Raw genomic sequence first — 23,836 nt, 5'->3', positions numbered from 1 at the left:
TTGTTTCCTTTCCCAGTTTTATTTATACCACTCGAATCGCGCCGTCATTCGCACGACGACGGTGCAAGGAATATTCACGATCGCCGATCAATCGACTCGCGCATTTCGATCACGTCCGACAATCTCGTCGTGTTGCTTTTTGTGTCAGAAATCGACCCCGCTTCGGTCCTCGCGCTCTGTAATTTTTCTCATATTGCCTCTCGATCGCCCTATATTCCCGCTTCTCCTTTTCTCCTTCGAATACTTATGTCTTCCTGTTTGTCTTCCGTCGCCGTCGCCGTCGCCGTCGTCGAACGCGGTCATTCCGACTCGATCGTTTCGGTAGCCTCTCGTAAATGGCATGTCGAAGTTTTAATTCGCCAATTGCGCGCAACGGATTTTGCATTTCCGCCCGAGAGTGATCGATCGCGATGTTCTCTCTCTTTCTCTTCTCGTCGCTCCCGTTCGCTCATCTCTCTCTCTCTCTCTCATCTAGCAAACAGTTCTTGGATCGGGGTACCCTCGAATCGTCTCCGCTCGCTCGGGATGCTCTGTAATTTACGGTTTTGGTTCATGCTCCCATCGAGGTGGAGTAATGACAGGTCGATCGGCTCCGGGCTACCATCTTTACCGGTTTCCGATTGCCCCGTCCCTCGTCTGCCTTATACGTCGCCACTTTCGATTCCTCGCGATACCCCGCGATGACGACCGCTCCTGGGTCAGGCAATCGTTGACGGGTTTTGGATCCTGAATTGCTGGACCACCGAGATGACGGACCCACTCGTCGTCGTCCTTGACGCTTCTGTCTCAATTCAATCGGCGAACGGGGATTCTTTGAAAACGCCTTGTTAGACGTATCGCCGAAAATCATCTCAGAGAATCCATTCGTAGCGAGAGCATCTAAATCGGTTTCAAGTATGCAAGTGTATTAATTAGCAGTCGTTAATTTTGATCGCCGGTAATTTAGAAACTCATCGCCAATCCTTGTGTAAAAAATTACGAGCAAGTCATTGCTTTTCCGGTAGCATCGTTATCTTTATTATATTAAGAGTAAAATATAACAATTATTTTGAAATGGATATTTCGACAAAATTCGCTCCTCATATATATTAAAAAAAATGATGCCTCTTTATAACAAATCCATGCAAAATGTTTGATTCGTAAAAGGATCTTTGCGATTCGAATAATACATGATTTCTATGTGATTTACGCATTTACGTTTCCACTTCAATTTTTACTAATCAGACGAATGCATCGGTTTTTACGATTCGCGGAAAACTTTCGTTTCTCTAGGAATCGGCATTCGCCGATAAACGTTGCTTATCGGCGAGGAATTTGTCGAGCTTCCCAATCTTTGTACGGATGTTTGCTGCCAAGATATGTGAAGAGTCATAGTCGCATATCATGCAACATTCATATGTTGTTTGGTGATAATGATTCCAGTGATACCCGTAAAGTTAACCAAAACTACTCTCGATCTTTCTTTCTATCACAACCATAAAATTTCGCTCGCGAAATTTCGACATAATAGCAATTTTAATTCCGAGGATATACGTAGCGTTTATCGTTGTTATGTTTCAATGAAATTGGACGCTTTATATGACAATTAAAACTTGTCGCCAATAAACATCGGACATTAATATTTAATAGAGCCGCGAAAGAGACGGTTCTAAATTGATGAGTTATTACTGTCATCGCGCTGTTCGTCAGAGCCTCGTTTCTGAGATCGTCCGCTTTGCTTATCGCGATGCCAGCGCGATTATTTTTCCGGTCGTCGATCGAGGATCGCCAGGACGCGGATCCTTTCGACTCGCACAGCTCGCTCGCCGACGCGCAACTCGCTCGTAAATCTCGCGCTGCCACGACGGCAAGGAGGTGATTTCGCGTTCCTAAGTTGCCTCTTCCTCCATCGCGGTATCCGTCGTAAAGTTGCAGCCGACCGAGCTCCTGTAAAATCCCATTTGATTTCGCCTCTGTTGCTAGAGGCCGGGTCCGCTGCAACGGAAACGGTTGCAGCGGACAAGAGCCGAACAACGCAAGCTGCAACGTGCGAAATTGGCCTCCACGGACTGCGAAACTGCTTCTCGTCGACGCGTACACCGGGCGATCGCCGTCGCATATTCAGCGAGCTGTGATTTACCGTTTCCACGTTCGCGTCCACGGCGACGATCTCCCCTCGTCGGAAGGAGCATTCCGACGTGGCGATCGAGCCATAAAGTGGCCCTCGGCCGCGAAAAACTTTACTAGCAGAACAGCAGATGCAAATCCGGAGCGCGCGGCTCGAGTTCCCGGTTGCTCGCGGATCGTACCGCGGAAACGACACTTGTACGTCATCGATCATGATTAAGAAAGTCTTGTATATGCATTCCGACAGCAAATACTCCGCTAGGCAAAGATTTATCTCGACACTATTGCGCTCCGCGTCGTGATGCGGACGGTGTCTCGTGCACTCGAACAAGATAGTTTGGTCAGGAAACACGAGGCGCTTTATACCGCGAATAATTTGCATACCACGAGGTAAATTTCCCGTCTTACAGATCACGGTGTAGAAATTCCAGAACTCGTGACAGAGTTTCTAATAACGGATTCACCAGCAAGGGACACTATCGCGATACAGATTCAGGAAGTCTTAATATTACTCGGAAGCCTCTCGAGTCACAAAGCAGCGCTCGGTCACGGATAAACTCGCGTATGCCGAAATGCAAATTCGGCGCAGAGCCCGGAAGTCTCGATTTCTCGTACATTGTTCGCCTGACGTGACACCTGCGCGCCGCGGATCGTGATTGAACTTCGTTCAGGAAGTCTCGCGACTCGGAGGAAGTTATTCTGGTAACGAGCCGTAAAGTAGCGCTCGACCGCAAGAAGTTCGCCAGATGTGAAAGAGGATGCAAATCCGTAAGCGAGGTACAAGTTTCTTAATTTCCGATGGATCACCTATACGGAACGATGCTTTCGCGTCGCAGACGGGTAATTAGAAATTAGCGACCCGATGAAAATGCCTCTATAATGAGTCATAAAGCAGCGTTTGACCGCGAAAACGCTATCAACGGCCCGAGGAAATGCAAATTCTAAGCGGATGCCTGTAGTTCTCGACTATCCTACAAACCGTCTCGTCGCAGATCATCGGAATCAAGCGACTCGAGAGAATCGTGACGTCTCTAATAACCGACTACGAGGATTTTGCAGCTAATCGATATGCTGACAGGCACTTGATATGTAAATGTATCGATATATTATCGGCAACTATTACAATTACTTCGCGCACAATTATTTCCATGTAAAACTCTTTTCTATTTTCCATGCGAGGAACATAAAAGAAATTGAGAGAGAGAGAGAGAGAAAGAGAGAAGAGTTAAATATATTTATTTTGATATTATAATTTTTTTTTCGCGATTTTGTTTATTGCATTGGTTATCAATTATCTATTAATTAGAAAAATTATTTAATGCAAATATAAATAGCGGCACATGTAAAATTTTCGTAAAATGCTGATTTGAAAAATCTTACTCAGTGCAATGTCACGTGCAACGCTGTATTTTGACAGTAATCACGAAAGTAGCTAGAAAACACTCTCTCCGTTAGCACTACGACGTTAATTCGGTCCTATCGTAACTCAGAGTTAGCTCTGTGTCAATCTCGGCGCTTCGAACCTGTTAAAGACGTAACGGATTACTACTGAAGCGTGTATTTCGACATCCATTCCGGATAATCGCGTGTCCTCGTCCGGCTCGCTTATGGCGACAAAATACCTAAACACGCGCGGCGGTACAAACGGTCCGCCGTAAGCACCGGCAGAAATACGGAGCTAATAGAGTTTCGAAGTGTATCGTCACGCGAGCTCTAACGAGCTTAAATTTCGGTTTAAATTTGTTCGACGGAACGAAACGTAAACAAAACGAGAGCGTATACGATAGCGTGTACGCGTACATGGCTCGCACGTGTCACCGCGCCGCTCATTCGATGACAACCCTCGTGCGTTTCGCGCGGGGAACTCTTCCAAGGTTTTTGCGCACGTCGCGTGCGTTTGCGAACGCGTGAATGACAGTCCCCGATATCGCGTTTCTCTCCATCCCTCTTTTTCTCCCTCTTTCCGCCGTCCCTCTCGCCGGGAGAGAGAGAGACTAAAATTTATTCCGAATTAAACGTCCAGCGTTACCCACGCCTTTGCAACGGAGCCGCTCGAACGGATAGCGCATCGCGCGTTGCATACGTATATACGTATATACCTATGTACGCGAGAAGTGCGTCCGCGAGAGAAACCGGTTTCCCGTACGTTTTAATTTCACGCCGACATCGGCGCAATTCAGTTTACACGGATACTCCCCGTTTCCTAACGCGCGCGCCTCGCGAGATTAACGCACCGGTCGTGCGCGCGCGTGCGTTTTCGGGGCGTTGCGCGGGGGTAAAGTGCACCGCGCTCTGTGTATGTACGTGTCGCGTAAAATCTCCGCGAGACCGCTGGAAGATCGCGCTTTAATCCTGCGAAATTCTGCTGCAATTATCTCAATGCGTCATCGCTCCACTGCAATTACCGCTTGTGAGCCAAGATCAAAGTATAGGTAATTATATCGCGAGATGTGTTGAAACGAGTTCTGTCATTTCAAATATCGTCTTTGTTTTGGTCGCCCGGTAAGTTACGAGTCCTTACGCTGTGCACGTAGCGACTGACGGACATTTTTATGAAATTGATATTACTACTATAAATATTATTTGTCCTTTTTCAATGGAATGTCAAGGTCGGCCGTTTATTATCTCGGTAGAAGCACATTGCGACGAATAATGACTTCGTTGTTGTCACTTCTATATGATTACTCGCAGATTGTGTTACATGTCACAAAATTGACACCTTTATAAAATACAAGAATACTGGTAATTATTTCAAGAAAGCAACGCGATGATGAACTTATTGTTAGTAGAGCACGGTACGAGGAAATATTGGAAAATTATCTCAGAATGTCATTTCAATTTTAATCACTCACAGATTGCGTCCGGCGCTACGTGCCGTAGAGAAAGAAAAAGATAATTAAGAGGAAAAAAAAGATAATAATTTTATGATACAAAAATGATTTATCGATAGTTATCTCGCGAAGTGTCACTTGAGTGGTCAGATATTGTGATATATTATCACTTCTCGATTCATAATTTATTCAATTATTAGTTTTTTTTAAATCAAATTTTACAAATCGCAATTTAAACGTTTGTATAATTACGTCTGCTCGATTAATATTAAACGTCACGTTTATTAATTATTAGGAAGCATCGTTTAGCGCGTGTTATATTCACGACTTTGTTTAAATATTTTAAACGATCGACATTTTTTACCGCTTTGTAGTTTCACGAAATGTTTCAACTTCCGTTCACAGTGACTGTTCGAATTTAAACAAACTGCACCATTTTAAACGACGATACAGTCTCAGGTGTGACATCATCGGTCAGAAATCGAAGTAGCGGCGTTAAAGTTTCACTGTTTTCTCACTGATCGATGCACACTATCGATTAAAGAACAGTCCATCAATATATTCCGATTTCTCACTCGTTGGTCCAAAGAAAGCGTGATGATCTACGGTGATCCTCGCAGAAATCAGCAGTAAATATAAACTGGAGTAGATTGCGATCGCTGCGATGTCGATGAAAAGATTGTCCATTAAGAAATCGTGATTTAGTCAAAAGTGTCGAAATCTCAGATAGCGATATTCGCGGAAAAGCGTAGCTACACTTTCAATTCAGTTGCATCGTAATTAGCAACATTTTTGTGCAATAGTTTATCTCAGAACATCATATTTGAAAAAATATGACAGCTGCACAGCCGCTGACTTCGAGTTCAAGTGACAGCGTTTTTTTCATCAGAAGAGCATCACTTTCGATAACTTGGATATTTTCAAACAGCTTGAGTCTTTTTTTCCAGGAAAATCTTGGATTGAGAAATTATCACTTTGTTGACGCGTAACGAACTCCGATCGCGCTCGTCGCTCCAAATTGCCTCCTCGATCGGCGGGGGTCGATCCTTCTCGCGAGAGCAGATCTTCTGTTTCTTCTTCTCCTCCTCCTTCGTCGTTTCTGTCCTCTTCGATGTAGCGAATACGTCCGACGGGGCTCCCATCAGGATTTACATGTTACCGCGCAGGTATTTCACTTCAGGTACCGATATCTCGAACCGTTGCTCCGATGTCGCTTAGCACCACTCACACCAATGTACGAGACACTTTCGATGCACTGTTCGTCGTTCAACTCTCCGCTCTCACTTGTCTTCGTCGTCGTCGTCGTCGTCGTTTTCGTTGTTTCTCCGTTTATTCCGATTTATCACGCGACTGTATTTTATAATCACCGTATAATCACCGTAAAACTGAAGCGTTTTATTTCTTTTATCCGCGGAGACACGAAGAGATTAATGCACGTTGACGTCCGTGTTTAATTTCAGGAATCGATTTACCATCGCGCATAAAGTGAATAGACGATTATTATGCCTAATTAGACGGAATTGTCGAAGACAATCGTTATATAACGCGGCGACAGTTTGAAAGGTCTCGACTCGCGTCAGCGTTCGCGAAAATATTCTTCGGTATGGATTTCGTCGGGTTATATGTCGGGTGCCAAAGTGCCCGAAGCACTTATTCGCAGAAGATGTCACCGAGGTAATGATCGTTTCTGGCGGTCGCTGTCACGTCTGGAGGTAATCCAAAAGTCAAAAACGCACTCTTCGGCGAGCGTACGTCCCGATTCGGAGTGCAGCTGATTTCGTCGCGCGCGCGAAACGTCAACCGCGTGTCTCACCGGCGAGCGTCGAAGTACGATACATCAAAGTCCCGTCGTGTCGTTGTATCGCGCATGTACTGCGGATATACTCGCGACGTACCGTCACCTCGCGGCGAAGGAACGACCTCTCGATCGCTGATCGCGGAAACGTGTCGTGCGTAAATTCGGCGGTGTCAAACTCACCTGCAGTATGTATCCTCGCGTGTAATCCTCGTGGGTCCAACCAAAGGCAGCTAGTATACGTGTCACTTGCGCGGGGGGCAACTGGTTGAACAACTGATCGAGCAAGATCTTAAGGCGTATCGGCAGTGCGCGCGAGCCGTAGAGTACGAGGGATGCGACGTCAAACGCGGCCGTCGGCTCGACAGTCTCTGAAGCCGGTGGCCTCTCCTCCTTCTCCGCGACTTCGCCACCACCACCGACACAACCACCTCCACCACCACCGCCGCCGCCGCCGCCGCCGTCGCCGTTACGATCCCCACCGGGGATACCGCCGCCACCACTACCACTGTCACTGCCACCACCACTACCGCCACCTCCGCCGCCGCCGTCACTTCCACCACCGCTAGCTCCCCCTCCTCCACTTGCTGCACTACCAGTCGCCGGTGCCGTCATCGTCGTCGTTGTCGTCGTCGGCGTCGCCGTCGTCGTCGTCGCCGCCGCCGCCGCCGCCGCCGTCGTCGTCACCGATGCCGGGTGTTTTACCCTCCCTACGACGCTTTTGTCCTCCCTACCAGTAAAGCGAGGGCTGGAGACGACATCCCCACTACCTGCCCCACCACCACCTGCACCACCACCACCACCACCACCGAGCCGCTGCTGTTGTTGAGCATATTGCTGCTGCTGCTGCTGCTGTTGCTGTTGCTGCTGTTGGTGGTGAATGCTTGATAGTCGCGCCAGCGCTGAAACACGAGCAAGTGGAAAAGAGAGAGGTCAGAAAAGAAGAACCTTCTTGCCGGTAGTGCACGCGTGCGTGTGAGCGCGTGTGTATCGGTGGGTGAATGTGGACAAACGTCCTCTGTCGTCCCTTTCCTCTCCCACCATGTCCCCACCCTATTCAGTCCCCCTCGCGTGCCCCACCAGTGTCCCAAGCTCCGGGTACTCCCACCCCCGCACACGTTCTCTCTCGTCTATCTCCGTTCGCGTCGTGTCTCCCTTTCTCGCGGCTCGATTTCTCTTTTTCTCTCACTCCGTCACCCGCGGTCGTCCCCTCGAGCGGACTCGGGTGTCCCCCCCTGTTCCCCCACCGCCGCTCTGTCTTTCTCTCTCCGGTTCTGTCTCCGGTATCGTCGAGGCAACCTAGGGTCGCCGTGGCACCGAGGGTACTTACTTACCCCCATCCGTCCTCGCGATCGGACCTACCGTTCCCCACTCCCGCGATCGACCCTACTATATACTAGCACCGCCAGCGCGTCATTCTACCACTACCATTGCTACTACCACTATCGTTTTACTACTACCACACCGTCGTCAGTCCGGTACCACCACTAGTGCCGTGCCACCACTGTACGTCAAGTATACGAGGACGACCGCGATGAGTCGCGCGGCGTATCCCCCTCCACCCGGATTTTCTCATGAGACTCCGGCATCCATCAACCTGCTGCTGCCGCCGCCGTCGTACCGTCTCGACTTGTACGAGGACCATCCGCACGCTACTGGCGCGGCGCGGCGGGAAGAGAACAGTATTCGCAGGTATCCTCGCAACGCGATGTTGATCGCTCGATTTCGTAGCGTGCCCCCCGGGATTATAGGGCTTTCCCCCCCGAACTTAGTAAAAAAAATCGATTACATATGCTTTTCCCTCGTCACCAGATTGAAATAATGAAAATTACATATGTTACGCAAATAAGTACATGGTTTATACTGTTTCATCATTGCTCAAGACGTGTATAATCAGGTGGAACTCAATTTGTTTCAAGCTGTACGACTGAGATTAAAGCGAGATGCATAATGCACTCCGTTCTATACACACGTATATATGATACTATCCAGAACTTAATACGGGCTACTTTGTAGTGCAGTTGTGCGGATAATCCGATTCGAGTTGCACTTTGATATTCGAAGAGAAAGTTGATGTTGCGAAGGTGGTGGACGGTCATAAGTAGTTCGATGCAAGGTGCGTTGTACAAATGAACTCTGAGTTCGTAATCGAACATACAGTAATACATGTTCATTTGTGATCAAATAAAAAAAAAGAGAAAAAAAAATTTTTTTTCTTTTATTTTTCTGTCAATTATATAGTTAGGTTATTATCACCGTTACAAACATTTCGAGATTTCCATATTATAAAACGAGTAATTATAGTAGAAGAACTGCGTGTATAACGGTTAATTAACAACATTCTACAAATGTTTATGTAACAACGGACTCGCAAGTTCCTGATTCAGGAATGATTTTAAAGAACATACTAATTTAACGTAACATTGCTGTCCCGCACGTTGCCGCGAAAGGGAGCGAACGACGAGACACGCAGAAATTCACGCAAAAATCACCGAGAGCGCGTCGTGGATTCCAATAGAATTATTACATCGCGATACGGTTATTTATTGATAGTCTGACACCATATTGAATCACGATTCCTTGCCGCGGCGTTATCGAAAGTATGCGCGCGTGAGCACCGATACGTGGGATGCATTTTGTATTAACTATCCCCCCCTCTCGCTGCTCACCCCCTCGTCCTAAAATTAATAATCGTAGTCCACGATACGAACGTGAGATCGGACGGTTGATAAATCGCGTACAATAAACGCCGGATAAACGTATGACAAATCGACGTGTATCGTATCGTCGTGAAATCGATATAAGCATCGCCGCGGAGATTTATTGTTACCTTGGGTGCAACGTTCCTTAATGAGGCAAAAGAGCGGATCATCGGCCGTTCGTCGCCTCGGTACGCGCTTCACGCGCGCTACGGTATCGCGTTATGGCAATCGTGGCCGGAAATCGCGCACTCACAAAAAAGGAGGGGAAAAATAAAAACGTCGACGCTTTCTTGGACACGGTGTCGAACGTAGTAGCGACGCAGGTTGTGTGCGCACGCTCATCGTTGTCGTCTCTCGTCGTGGGGAACACCCATCCAATACCAACAGGGACCGGCGCGGCGCGGCGGCGGCGGCGGCGGCGGCGGCGGACGCTTTCCCTCCAAGAACCGTCACGCTTTTCGCACCTGACGATTACTATCTCGGGACACGAAAGTTTATGGATCTCCTTATAGCCCCGACGGACTTAGCCGCGGACTCGCAGATCGTATCGCGGATCTGCTGCGGCGCGGCGCGGCGCGGCCGTTGTGTTTCGCATACGACGAAAACGCTAATCGACCGTGTTGCGCGCTAATGCTTTTCTCCTATCTGCCCCCTCGCCTCTTCATCAATCTGCGAGCTCCGGACACTTGCCAGACGGGACGATCGAGAGTGTCCATATCGCTGTGGTGCGATTGATATTCGCCGCACGTGAATGAACGATAAGAGATTGGAGTAACGCGGTTATTTTTTTAGGAAGGATATCGCGATCGTTCATCCTTCGTCAAAATTGTGATGCGTCTATAGACTTGAACAAATGTAAAGTTTGTTTATTCTTTCACAATCTGAGTCAGAGTAATTTTTTTAGTAAGAATTGGATTATTAAATATTTCTACAATTTGCTAATTAAATTAAATCTGTGGAATTTTACAGAAATAAAACTTGTACGTGAAATTAGAAGAAGAATGATAAAATCGTTGACAAAGGAGAAAAGAAAGAAAAAACTTTACAAGTCCGTGGTTTTCTTTTTAATCGGGTAAACAAAATTAATTTATATATAAAAGTTTTATTGCGATTTGAAATCTTAAGCAGATATTAAAATCGCTTCAGACGATTGAAGATTAATAATGACTCGGAATAGTTATTTGTGTAACAAGTGCGGGAATTTGAGAATTGGATACGGGTGCGGAGTGACGCACGAGCCGAAGGCATCTCGCGGCGCACGGAAACGTGTAGTGTTTCGCGTAGTTCGCCGCGAGATGTCGTTAAGAACATGCAAGAAATAAGAGGATTCTAGTGGAAAAGACACAGAATGAGTGGGGGAAATAAGAGAGTGTTGGCAATGAGTCGTGCAATAATGACATTTCTACCTTACTTCCCGCACTTACAGGAAATTTCTCGTGAATGAAATTGGCTATTTCGTGTACAGATGGCGCGCACGGAATGGGCCACTTTCGACGCACGTATGATATAAAGTATTTTTCTTTCTCTTTGAGGATTTCGGGAAAATAATCGATAAACTCATTGCGTGTCGACGAGAAAGTCGTCGCAGGCCGTGATCCACTACATGTTTTCTTTCTGTGCGATCGATAAGATTTGAGAAGACGTTGTGTTCCATTCGGCAACGATGGGCCTTTGCCAGCGCGATTGTCGTTATAGGTGCCATATCGAGGGGATCCCCGCGAGCGGTCCCGACCCTCGCGGCTGGGCCCAGCGTGGGGTCAATAAAAACTAAGGAGTCATCGCGATTGGGCGCCACTTGTCATTAATGACTATCCGGTTTTTCGATTTAATTAAACGGCGATGACGATCTTGCCACCTAAATGCCGTGGGCGCGACCAGCAAACGAGCCGCACCGTCATTTAAAATGAAAGAGATCGCGACTAGATAAAGATAAAGACCAGAGTAATGATCCTTTCGCCGCTCTAAATGTATACGAAAATGAAAATCGCTCGACGATTGTCGATATCGATGTCGGTTTCGCGTTCTGCTTTAAATAAAATCATTAATTAGAGGAGCGGATCCGTATTTCAACGGTGTAATCGATAATCCGTATATTGCGCGCACAAGATACCGCAGGAGCACCACAGTGCCGCTGAATTACACATACATAACCGCGCGGAGAAGCGCGGGCGAGTTATACGTTGAATATAAAAACAAATCGCGTCAGTCGGTGGCGTACGAAATCGCATTTCCCGCGGCAGTGATAAACAAAACAGAATTATCTACGGATCGTCGCTATTTACCTGATCCTTGTTTTATTTCCCCTGACAGGCGCGCGTTGTTTTTTGCGTAATACCGGTGCACGCGGTCGAAGCCGGATTCGCGGGCATATGTGTGCGCCGTGCGGTGTGCGTGCGCGCGTGTTTTGCGTGTGTACGCGCGCGTGTGTCAACGAATTTTTCCGCGAGCACGTCCGCGTATCGAGGGGACGGTAATCCGATACCGAACGACGTCCCCGCGTACGTTTGATTTGCGCGATATAAATGAAAATTAAACGGATCGCCGCGTTCGCTTTTGTTCGCGGTTAAATTAACGGGTCTGAAAAATTTGCATCTTCACGATCATCGTGTGTCATATCTACGTTATGTATTTTAATTCGCTGAGGATATGAGAAAATATAATTTTTGAACGTTTTTTTTTTTTTTAAGACAAGATTTAGTAGTATCAGCATATATTATGTTATCTAATTAAGAATGTATTAATTTCAGATTTTCTATTCTTCGATTTTTTGTTCTCCTAGTCTAGAGTTCAAAAAACTCGTGACATTTTTCCAATTAATTTTCGCGCGACATCAAACGAGAGCGTGTCCTTCATTCTGCCGATTCCAGTCCAAATAACAGGAGGGAAAATGCGCGAATCAAGAAAAACCGCCCGAGGCTGTCTAATCCTATTTCCTGAAGCGACGCCGACGCGATGGACGAAGTCGACGAATTATATCCGCCGTTATTTACTTAGTTTCTCGTTTTTTCTCTCTCCACATGTTACATTTCCATTTTCCATAGTTTCGAATCTCAGAAAATTTTTCAAAAGCTACTCTTTTACAGTTTTATTACATCACACGAATAATACAACGAAATCAATTCTAACGATTAATCATCTAACGACAGAATTGCTGTTTCCGCACGATGGATATCAATATCGTGATCGTTGAGATACGCTTGCTCTTGAGTAAAATCTATTCCCAGACAAACACGATTACACCGTCGATATGAATGCCCCCGCAGTATTTCCCCAACTACTCGAGAAACCGATGCTTCTGGCGGATGCCCTTCGACATTTTCGCGAACGAAAAGTCCACACCGCCGCGACTATATCGACAGTTTTTTTAACGGACGTATACCATCCCGCGGTGTTTACGGGGGCGGCTTTCGACCCTTTTCGAAAACCGAAAGCCTGACGGTCGGTCGATCCCGGGCGCACCCGGCCACGGAATGGAGATTCGAGTTTGTACGTGCATGTGTATGCATACATATATATATATATATATATATATATATATATATATATATATATTACATAGATACATATATATGTACGTATAGGTATATATCTGTATGCATGTATAACCGCACGAGGACGTCCATAGTGGGATGTAATATCAATACGCCGCGGAAGCTGGATAGTCGCGTCTGATTTTCCGAGCGCATCGGCACGTGGATAATGTTTTAATGGAGTTTGCGGAGTGCGAGGAGAGCGAGAGCGAGCGAGAGAAAGAGAAAGGGAGAGGGATACTTGGCCGAGATGGTAGAGGCCAAGGGTGAAGTCGGCACACGGTTTACATACCATTTACTCGCGCCCTGTAACCTTGTCGAACGCTTGTTTACAGTGCTGTACAAACGGCGTCGCGCCAGCATTCGCGATGCGCCGATCCCATCACGAACTCTCGTCGTGGCGAATAATCGAATAATTTCCATTCCTTCGGGTTGATCTCTCCTATTATCCACGGATTTATTTTACTTGATTTTCCAAAAGTGATAGAAATTAATTTTGCATCTTTTTTTTTTAGAATTTTTAAACTCGAATATTTTAGAAACTCACTATTGATTTCACAAATATCATGTTAGAGTATTATATATTAGAAATAATATACTAGAATGAAGGAGATATTTGAATATCTTTTTTTCTTTTTTTTTTCGGAAATTTAGAACTTAAGGAAACAACACGCGATTCATAGCTAGGAGTTTGACGTCGCGTTTCAAACTGGAGGCTCGCGGTCGAGTTCGTGCCAACGCTATTGTGATTTATGGCCGGCGTTTATAATGACACTTTCAATCCGACGCCGTTCGTCTCTTGGCGGCGGGCGACCGAAGATTATACCGTCCATGTAAAGTATAAGCAAGAAGTCACTTATTACGTTGTTAGGGAAATTACACGGATGGAGTTTACGTAATCTCCCGCACCGCGGACTTCCTTCGGCTATGTCAAACCCTTTTTCGTTTTTAGTTATTCTTTTCTCTATTCTCGTCCATTTTTCCGAGTACTCGTAAATTCCAGGTAAGGAAAGCACAAGTGAAAAGTAGGTGCGAAGTGTCGGACAATTCGGAATCCTCTTTCGTTTTATCCTTACATCTATGGAGGTTGGAAAAAGATTTTGCGACAGTTATCCAGGATTGAGGAAAACGTTAAACGTCGAGTTTTCTTGACGATCTCCGCCATTATTCGTGACTCGACTGACCTACTGAAGGCGTAATTGAATATCGGGTTTCGCTTACGCATCGACGCTCTCAACAAATTGCCTTTTCGTCCTCGCGTGAGACTTTATGTCTTCTGCCACGCGGACGCCATTTCGCAACAGTTCGCTGGAACAAGACGTCGGTTATTACGTAAAAGTTGGCTCATAGTCAGCCCTGACACGATCCTCGGCGCAACGGGGATCGATCGTGTTACCCGATCGCCGTTTTGCAGAAAGTTAACCAATACCGGCGCGGCGAAGAGACCCCCACGAAGGACCATTGCGACGGACAGGCGGTCAGCGTGGGCCCTGTCGCAATCGTTCGCACGAACGTGTAAAAGACACCGGGCACGACAAGTGACCGTTGTGTCCCCCCCCCCTCGAGAGACAGATAGAGATCTACCAGGTGTCCGTGAAGAGAACGTTATCTCTTCCACCTTGTATTTCGGGCATGTAAACCTGTGTTGCGTGTTTCCTGCCAATCTTACTCCGATGTTCTTTTACTTCCTCCTCTAATTTGTAAGTTCGCTTTCTTCGCGATTGCAGAATGTAAAATGTGTATTTCGTTACGCAAATTTACGACGCTGACTGAACTTTGAATATAGCTCGTGGTACCGATACTGGTGGTAGTAGGATGTTTATTGAAAATAAAGTAAAGCGGTGAATAGGATAGTTGATAGGCGATTGACAACTTCAATGTCGTATTTCGGAAGAATTCATATATGCTTCAGGGTTACCTCGTGTTGTTGCCGCGCACCTGCTGCTCCTCGACACTATCCGGGTTGTGTTGCGACGAGGCGGTCGCTCGGAAACGAAAAAAAGGAGCCGCTAATTATGAAAACTATCATTTGTTACCGAACGTGGAACGGTCGTGTTCTCCGCATGGGGCACTCGACGGGCTTTTTCGGGCGTCGTTAGCTTTTTTTCACGCTTTTTATGAACGCGTAATCGCCTTTTTATGAACTCTATTATTCAGCACGCACGAGTTGGATCGTTCCGATGATGGATGCACGTTATCAGATACTTTTAATAAAAATTACATTGACAATTTTGTTTCTCCCTATGCTGCATGTTGCTTGTTTCTACAATTTTTGCGTTTTTTTTTAATCGCTTTTAACATAATATACTCTAATAAAGTGAAAAGCGACGAAAAAAATAAGAAAGATTTTCCTTCCTTCTAAAGTGTCATTGATTGATGCATAAACATCTCGAGAATTGTCGCCCGTAAAATATTTGCTCAACGACCTCAGCAGGGATTTCATTAGTGTTTCTTCAGCCTCGCCGGGACAATGCTACGGACACTTGTTGGCGCCGATGACCGGCCTAAATTTGCATGGTTCACCCGGTTCGTTCCTCTTTTCACACACCGTGGGTGAGCCTGCGACAGGTTTCCTATTCCTTTAGCTACGCTAGTGATACTTCACGCAAATCCTCCCTTCGTGTATCCCCGTAGTGTTCTCTCGCGCGGGTCAATGTATCTTCGCTCGGACGTTGAATAGCGCGGACAATGCAGTCTCGGCTCTGACTGAAAACGCGTCACGCCCTGCGACCGAAGGTGCTATGCCGTGGAAACATTTCATCGGACTTGATCGTCCGATCTCGGGAGATTGCCTCGCTCGAAGGTATTGCTTGTCAGACCGCTGTGTTTTGATATATGGAGTACGTACGTAATTCGAACGGCGAATTAGATATAGCGAAAGACTGGTTATTTGGAAATAATTTTATTCCAAATAAAATTATGTGTTTTTAAGACGAAATAGAATATATTAATTTCGTAATGTGTAATTCTGTCCATTTTTTTCCTCGAATAATTTTATTTAAAAAAGTTTGAAAAAAATGTTACTTTTTAATCAATTGGAAATATGTTCTATCTTAACAGAAATGGAATTTTTTTTTCTCTCATGCTTGATTGAGTTGTAAACTTGCGACAGATGATGTCTCTCGAAATTTCGGTCATGACAAAATTAATGAATAGAAGATCACAGAAGGAAGAATTGAAGAATCTGTGACTAAAGGAGAACTATACACTCTCTGTATAGTTCAACTTAACGGATTCGCATTGTCCCTCTTTTTGTATACCGTTTGCAACATCGATAATTCGATCAAACACTCCTATACCCATATAATTTTCGCATCGCAATTTTTTTTTTAAACACATTGTCGGTCCAACGAATCCGCGGGGTCTCTGTAGACCCAGCGCGATTACAATCGGTTTTTCGCGCCTCCGCGTTTTTGCACAACGCTCGACGAATAACAGAGCGATTTCCGAATACTCCCGAGGACGATCGTTCTGGTAGTTCGCGGAAAATTCGCCGAAAAAAAAGCGATCGGGAAAGCTGCCGCTGCCGGCTTTCGTTGCAGCGGAGGGGGGAGAAGGGGGCGGGTAGGTTGGCGGCTCGCGAAATTCAGGGTTATTTTTGCGCGTCGGCACGCTGCGCTACGAAAAGGTTAATTCTTTAATGGACGTGTAACGCGAGAGCGCGCGCGAGTGTGCGCGTAAAATAATTTCGATTCTTTCGAAATTTCGAATGCAGAGGAAGAGCGGCTAGCTGTCGCGTAAATTTTTCTTATGGAATAACGCATTTTAATTGTTTCTATCTAAAATTCTTTTCACGTCACTTGCGAACAATAACTCGCGATATTTCTCCCTGCATGCTACATACGCGATTATAATAATTAGCATTCCATACTTCTATGGTCAAAGTGGAGAACTTTGTGCGGCTTACCGCGCGCGCCGTGGTTCGGCTCGGCTCGACTCGATCGTCAGGTGTACGATTATCTCTTCGCGAATCACGGCCGGTCCGTTGCGCAAGGCGGTCGCAGCTTCGACACGAGCTGATCATTAATTTTACAGCTGGATTAAGCACGGAGCATCGTCGGAATAGAGAAATAAATCGGCGATAGTTTGCCCGAGCGCCATTGTTCTCGCGCCGTTCTCTCGTAAACTATACGCCAGAAAGGGCGATTAATTGAAGACGTTATACCGAGGCGGTAATATATTGATGGCGATATAAACAATGTAACGCCCAGGAGATTTGGAGAAACTTTGATTTCGTCAAACGTCGATTTCGGGGTCACGCTCGAAAATTTAACGATGATAGTCGACAATGTCTCGTGTATAGTGCTTTCCTTCTCTTTTCTTCCGTAAGAAAGCGGCGTTCGTTTACGAATGAGAAAATCCACGCTCGAAAATCGCTCTGCGGTTTGGAAAGCGTGCCGACGATGAATCTTTAAAAAGAGAGGACGTTGCGGCAGAGCGCGGAAAAGACAATGCATCGCGCTGCGCCGCGCCGCGCCTCGTTTCGCCTCGCCTCGCCGCGCGCTGCGTGTCTGTCGATGCAGGTATATGGCCCCGCGGCTCTATATATCGAAGCCCTCTTTCTCATCGCCGGAAAGCCGACGATTAGGCCAGTTTTGAAACGTAATGTAGCCGCCGTCACGAGGCCATTTGTCTTGCCGCGCGTCGGTGGACGTCGCGCTGCGGGATATATATTCTGTCTCGAGCTGAAGGAGCCCGGATATAGGAGATAAGCGGGAGAGAGAAAGGTAGAGAGGGTGGGAGAAAAGAGGGACCCGCAAAATAATTGTTCGCTCGATGAGATGGAGGGCCTTACACTCCGGGTCCTACGAGCGACCCAGGGCGACCCAATTCGACGTACTTTTGTGATCCAAATGGGATGAGTCAACGATTGATGCTCGGTGCCACGGCTCCTATCGATTTTGCCGCCTGTCGATGGCTTTTTCGATCTTTCGGTTCGACGGCCGCCCGTCCGTCCCCCGAAGAAATCATTCTTCTCCTGGAAGAAGTCGTCTCCGCTTTTTTATCGCGCCGGACCACGTTCTTTCAGCGAGTTCTGCAAATGGCATATGTTTTTGTGGTCGCGAACGGGGACCACTTGCGTTTCGTGTGTTGCAGATGCAACCTTTTCAGACCGTGATGAGCAAATTGGAAATCGACTGACGTATTTTGTTGCGTTTTAAAATTTAAGTGATCTTATCTGTTCAGCATTCGTGACTTTGATCTTTCAGAGATAAAAATAATAACATAGTAGTTAACAGTTTTTTAAATTTTGTATATATATAGCAATACAATAAATTTTTTAAATCAAAGATAGATGATCAAATGCGCACTGAAATATTTTTTAAAACGTCGTCGCAACTATTTCTAATAATTTATCGGATATCGGCGCGCACGTGGTTCAACAAGTGCCGTTCGTACACGGACGCGTATGGAATTCATCGATTCATCACATATCAACGGTTTTTGTTCTTCCGGGGGCTTCCGCTTTCATCTCATTCTTCGCTTCCTTCGTTTTGCTCGTCGCTCTCCTCGCGATCGGTCGGTCGACCTTTTTGCTTCGCGGGCTCGCCGTCCACTTCTTCTTCCTGCTCTTCGTCCTCGGGAAGGGGATCCCGTGAGACGCGAAGGATTAAAAACCACGGACTTGTATCACGGACACGCTTGTTTCCCGAAAAGCGAACCAATTAACGGCGCGGACTTGGACTTGGCCCGAGCTCCGTTTAAGCGACACGAACAGGTTGAAATCGCACGACGCACACAAGTGACGAGAAGAACACGAGGTACATATAAAGATAAATGTGAGATAAAGAAAAGAAGAGAAATATGTACAGGATAAGGTTGTCTGACAAACGCGACAGACGTGTCCTGTCGTGCGAGTCCTCTACGTCGCGAGAAAGAGACCCATGGCACGAGGGTCTCTCGGCTTTGATGTGACCGCCATCAGGGCTCTCTCCCGCCTCCCCCGATGACGAATCAACCATGCGAGATGGTCGTTTTCACTACGGGGGACGGACTATGATAATAATAGGTTTAACTCTGTCCCGGTCAGATCAGCGCGCGAGTTTTCGACCGCATGAAATTGTCTGAAAACCAACGTCGTTGTGTCCCCATCGTCGATTCTTCCGGATCCACGGGCCTCGACGAAGACCCGACCCGATCGCGTGTGTTTATCCGAGCGAACGCTAAACGGATTTCTTTTTCGCTGGTGTTCCTGAGCAATGTAGCAAGAACAGGAGCCAATCCCTCGTAGGAAAAATAAATCAGGTTGACTCGGATATGCCTTGGCAGGTACTTTTGACCTTGTCAGTCTCGTGTTTGCTGTCCACTGCTAATATTTATCTTTTTGGAAACGTTCAGGATGTAACCAGCGACGTAAGAAATTCTTTGCGATCGATTATCGAGGCTTGGTGGCGGTATTTTGAAAGAGTATCGAACTTACATCGACGCGAGTGAGAACTATGCGAGACGAATGACGCCGATAAACGCGCGTTTAAGCATTACGATAAATAAATGAAATTTTGCAGTTGCCTCTCAGACACTCTTTCACGGCGGAGTAAAATCGCCGTACAAGATCCCATTATTGCAGCCGTAACGAGACTCGCGTTCTCCTGTCAATCGTCAGGCCTCGTGGCGCAAAAACGATAAGAGCCGCGCATCGATCGAGGCGGCGCATCGCGCCGGGCGCGCGCGCGGCAATTAATATCTATTATAGCGGCGGAAGCGAGAGGAGCGGCGCGGTGTGATCACGCCGGGGAAGGACGAGAGGCGCGAATGACGTGCCGATGACGTCACTGCCGGTCAACTACAAGTATTTCGCATTAGCCGGCGTCCCGCCCCGTCGCTGCCCCGCGATCCCGCTAATTAATTGGGTTAAAAAGACGTTAGAGGCGAATTGATCGGTCCATTCAAAGGCGCGGGCATCGACGAGCGCCGACGAGATAAAGTTATTATTCGCTCGTATCAATTTCGTACGCTTGCGCAATCGCGTGCCGACGCGCTATATCCGCCTTATCGTTTCAATTTGCTTCTCTCGCATAGACCGGGGGGCCCCCGCGCTCATGGGAAAAACAGTCGTTCGGGCCGCGTCTGTTTCCCGCAGTAAGTTTCGTCTCCGTCTGAGGCGATCCTCCCTCGATCTCTCGATCTTTTTATTAGACCCCCCGGTCCAGGAAAGTGGACGCGAACCGTTCTCGCGTGTGTGAAGCTAAACGAGGGCTACGAGTCTCTCTCTCTCTCTCTCTCTCTCTCTCTCTCTCTCTCTCTCTCTCTCTCTCTCTCTCTCTCTCTCTCTCTCTCTCTCTCTCTCTCTCTCTCTCTCTCTCTCTCTCTCCTCTCTCTCTCTCTCTCTCTCTCTCTCTCTCTCTCTCTCTCTCTCTCTCTCTCTCTCTCTTTCTCTCTCTCGAAGGATTTATGGAGCTTGACTGATAAACCGTTTAATTCTCGTTTCATTCAGTCGGTTATGAAGTGACAGCTAATTGTTACGTTATAAATTTGACACGTTTAGAAATAAAAATAGAAAATTCTATAAGGTTTAATAGAGATATCAGTATCCATTTTACAGATCATTTCCCCTCGCATTGTAATAAAGCTGCGTGTACAACAATATGATCATCCGTTCGCTTCTTATTCTGGTCAATCGGTTCTGCAGGGCTTGACAGCGAAACGAATTATGTAAAGCGTGCTCAAAAATTACCGGGTGTAATCCGCGAAGGTAAACTTTCACATTACAAGGCACGTTCTCTTATCTCTTTTGAGATCCTCTCGCGCGAGTAACGAGCCAAACGAAACGGACAAAAGAATTACCCGAATATTGTATTCGTGTGGAAAATCGATTGTATACGAAGGAAAATAGCGTGGCTACGATCAAGGCTACGTGAAAGACCCCCCACGTGCCCCGGATAATCGGGGCCTGCCGTTATGAATTTTGAAAAACACTGTAGCGCAAAAGGCCCTCGACAACCTTTTGTTTGGCTGTCATCGAATACTCCGGAGATCTCTAGGGAGTCCTAGAGAAGATCGAATCACTTCGCGTAGTATGACCGTCTTTCACCTTTTGTCTCCGTGTCATCGTCCCGATATGCGAAAGCAAAGAAACGCGTTCGGATCAATGACTCTTCTTTATCATCGGTACATTTCTTGATAAGAGAAAGAATGATATATGTGTACACACGTAATATCTTGCAAAATTTTTTTTTCATTTTGAATATTCAGCGATTTGTAATCACGGATTACGTGTTTGTTTTCGAATGCCGGATTATTTGAATTAATCGCAGTTAGATGTTAGATCGGCACTCGATTTTCGCTGAATTTGTAACAACGTCTTTTATATTATTCAGTCAATAATCATATTCAAAATATTTGAAGAGAATCGTCGGCAGTATTTTTTGGATCGAGACGGGACGATTTGCCGCCAACGATTTACAGACAACGGTGGACGATTTATTGGAGATTGGCTTCGATCGCCAGCCGGAAGGGAATAATTCGACGGCACCTCCGGCGACCTCTTACCGCCCGGGGAGGAGTTTTGCAGGATGACGCGCGACTCGCTCGCGAGTTCTCGGGGGACGGACAGGGGGGGGATACAGAGACCTTAAGGCACAATGCGACGCCTGTGGGTAGCCATTGACAAAAACGGCCGTGTCATCCCAGCCATGATACACCCCATTGTGCCTCCAAAGGACCTTCTGGAGACTGCATTATCGTTCCTATATCTTTTTATTAGACCGCTGGTCCTGATTTCTCTCCTTTCCCCCGCGGCCCCTGTTTCTCGATGTACCGGGGGGAAGAAAGACAGTGCGCGCTGCTGCGAGAGACGATGCTGCTGGGTATACACTCGACACAGCGCACCCATACACATGCCGCGATGCGTCAGCAAGAAATGGGAGCCGCATCTCCTCTCCCGCGGTCGAGACTTCCTTTCGAAACACGGCGCAGACACCGCGAGAGCGTAATTAATTTCATCGGTTCTCGAATGACGAGAATAGGAATCGATATCGGAGATCACGGGGGGAAACGACGGTTTCAATGCGTAATCGACTCTCCTTTGAACGGAATAGAGCAAATGTAGACGTATCAAAAATCGAATGAAACTGTGACAGTCACAAGACGATATGCATCCCATTATTTATATATACCTACTTCTTGACGAAATTTAATTATATACAGAATAAAATTTATTTTAGGTGATCTATAATTCACGCCAGATTCCAGGATGAAATTATATATATAATTTTATATGCCATGGTATTTCGTGTATTTTAATATATATTTTTCGTTTTATACGGTTTATAAAGTTATGAATAGAAAACAGAAAGCTCAGAATTGGACGACTATTTTATACGCACATTGAACTGTTTCTTATTTGATCATGGTGAAAACGGTTGGATCGACGTCTAATTTTCACCGAAACTATAACAGATGTCTGGTGTGCCAATCAACCAATTGTAGCCAATATGAAAAGTATTATCGATAGCATCGGCGCACAGTCTCGCGAGAATTATGTCGATGTATCAAGGGATACACGAGGAACTTAAGCCGACATTTAACGTTGACCAGCGCGAGGATCGACCGATCGATTGCCGAGCGACTTTTCAGCCGGAGATCAGGCTAGAGTATACGCGAGCGGGCGCATCATCGCAAAGTTTCGTGCTGATGATGCAGCGCGCGGTCGCAATTACGGCGGAGAATCCGGCAATTACGGCGCGCCGTCGAGTGCAAAGGTGACACGCTAACGGCGGAGTGATTGATTTTAGCGAAAACGCGAATCAGGAAGCAATTTGTCAAGCCGTCGACGTTCCATCTCTCGCAACACGCGGCCACGCAGCGTGAAGATACCGATCTCCTTCCTTCACGCGAGCGCGCGCGCGCTCGCGCGAACGTTGCTTGGCTTCGTCGACTACGGCCGACTCGATACCCGGCGTCGATATACCCGTACCGGGCCCCGCCGGCGATGTATCGCCGCCCCCCGTGCGATTTTCGAATGGACAATGCATTTCAGCGGGACGCGGCAAAATCGCTCTCTTCTCTTCTCTCTCTCTCTCTCTCGGGCGCGCGATCTTGCGCGCGTGGGAACGCGCGAGGAAAAAGGTCGAAAAACCGGATCTCTCGAAGACAACGTTCGGCGATCTCCCTATATCCGAGATGGATCGACAATGCGCGAAAGGCGAGAAGAAAAAGTTGGTGGCGCGCGCGCGCGCGCGGAGGGAAACGAGTTTCCATACCATCGAACGGGCCGCGCTGCCGCGTTCGTTCGACCATTATCGGGCCGTCGCTGCGAGATAGAAAGGCTGATTTAGACGCGAAATCGCGCCTATTGGCGTCGTGCATGCAAGGGAAACACCCTCTGCCCACACGCCGCGCCGCGCGACGCTTCGAACGTTCGTTCGGATTTCACGGCGAGGTGTGCCCCGCGAGTATGAGAGGATCGTTCCCTTTTCCAGCGGGAGGTGAGAAAACGCGATTTGCACGGCGATCGCGGGCGAGACGGGCATGTTTACGCAAGGTGCTCAGATTCTTAAGTCGCAAAAACGTCTAGGTCATCTAGGTATTTTTTTTTTCATAAGCACAAAGGACAAGATTATCTCGTCGCAAATCAAGAAATTATACTTCTCCTCGCCTCCTTAAATGCTAAACCCCTCGGGAAGCGAGGCAACGATTTAATTGGAAAACATTTTCATAAATACAAAAGTTGGAATTACCTCACTTTATATTCCCTCTTTTTCCAAAAAGAAAGTTCTTTTTCACCGTTCCTTCGCGTTTGTTTCTTTCACGACCACGCCGCGCGTTATTCGGAGCTCTTGTAAATCGCGTTAATGAAATCTACGTCGGGCCGCCGACGTAATGAAAGCTCGCGTCGTTAATCGCGCCGCGTTAACAAACGCTCGCGCGGCA

The 23,836-nt window shown here is 46.9% G+C and overlaps 1 protein-coding gene across 2 annotated transcripts in view; it reads right to left on the bottom strand.

The window, feature by feature from the left end:
* LOC143904975 (uncharacterized) overlaps positions 1-23,836 on the bottom strand; it is a 244,551-nt gene that overhangs the window by 14,004 nt on the left and 206,711 nt on the right. For both annotated transcript variants that reach the window (XM_077420022.1, XM_077420023.1), the window contains exon 4: positions 6,916-7,634. In XM_077420022.1, the coding sequence (XP_077276148.1) occupies positions 6,916-7,634 (719 nt within the window). The remainder of the gene's footprint in view (positions 1-6,915; positions 7,635-23,836) is intronic.

Source organism: Temnothorax americanus, unplaced genomic scaffold (genome assembly GCF_048541705.1).
Source record: "Temnothorax americanus isolate GAGA-0224 unplaced genomic scaffold, ASM4854170v1 Scaffold6, whole genome shotgun sequence".
Lineage (NCBI taxonomy): Eukaryota > Metazoa > Arthropoda > Insecta > Hymenoptera > Formicidae > Temnothorax > Temnothorax americanus.
The sequence above is the reverse complement of the archived record's forward strand: the minus strand, read 5'-3'. Positions and strand labels throughout refer to the sequence as shown.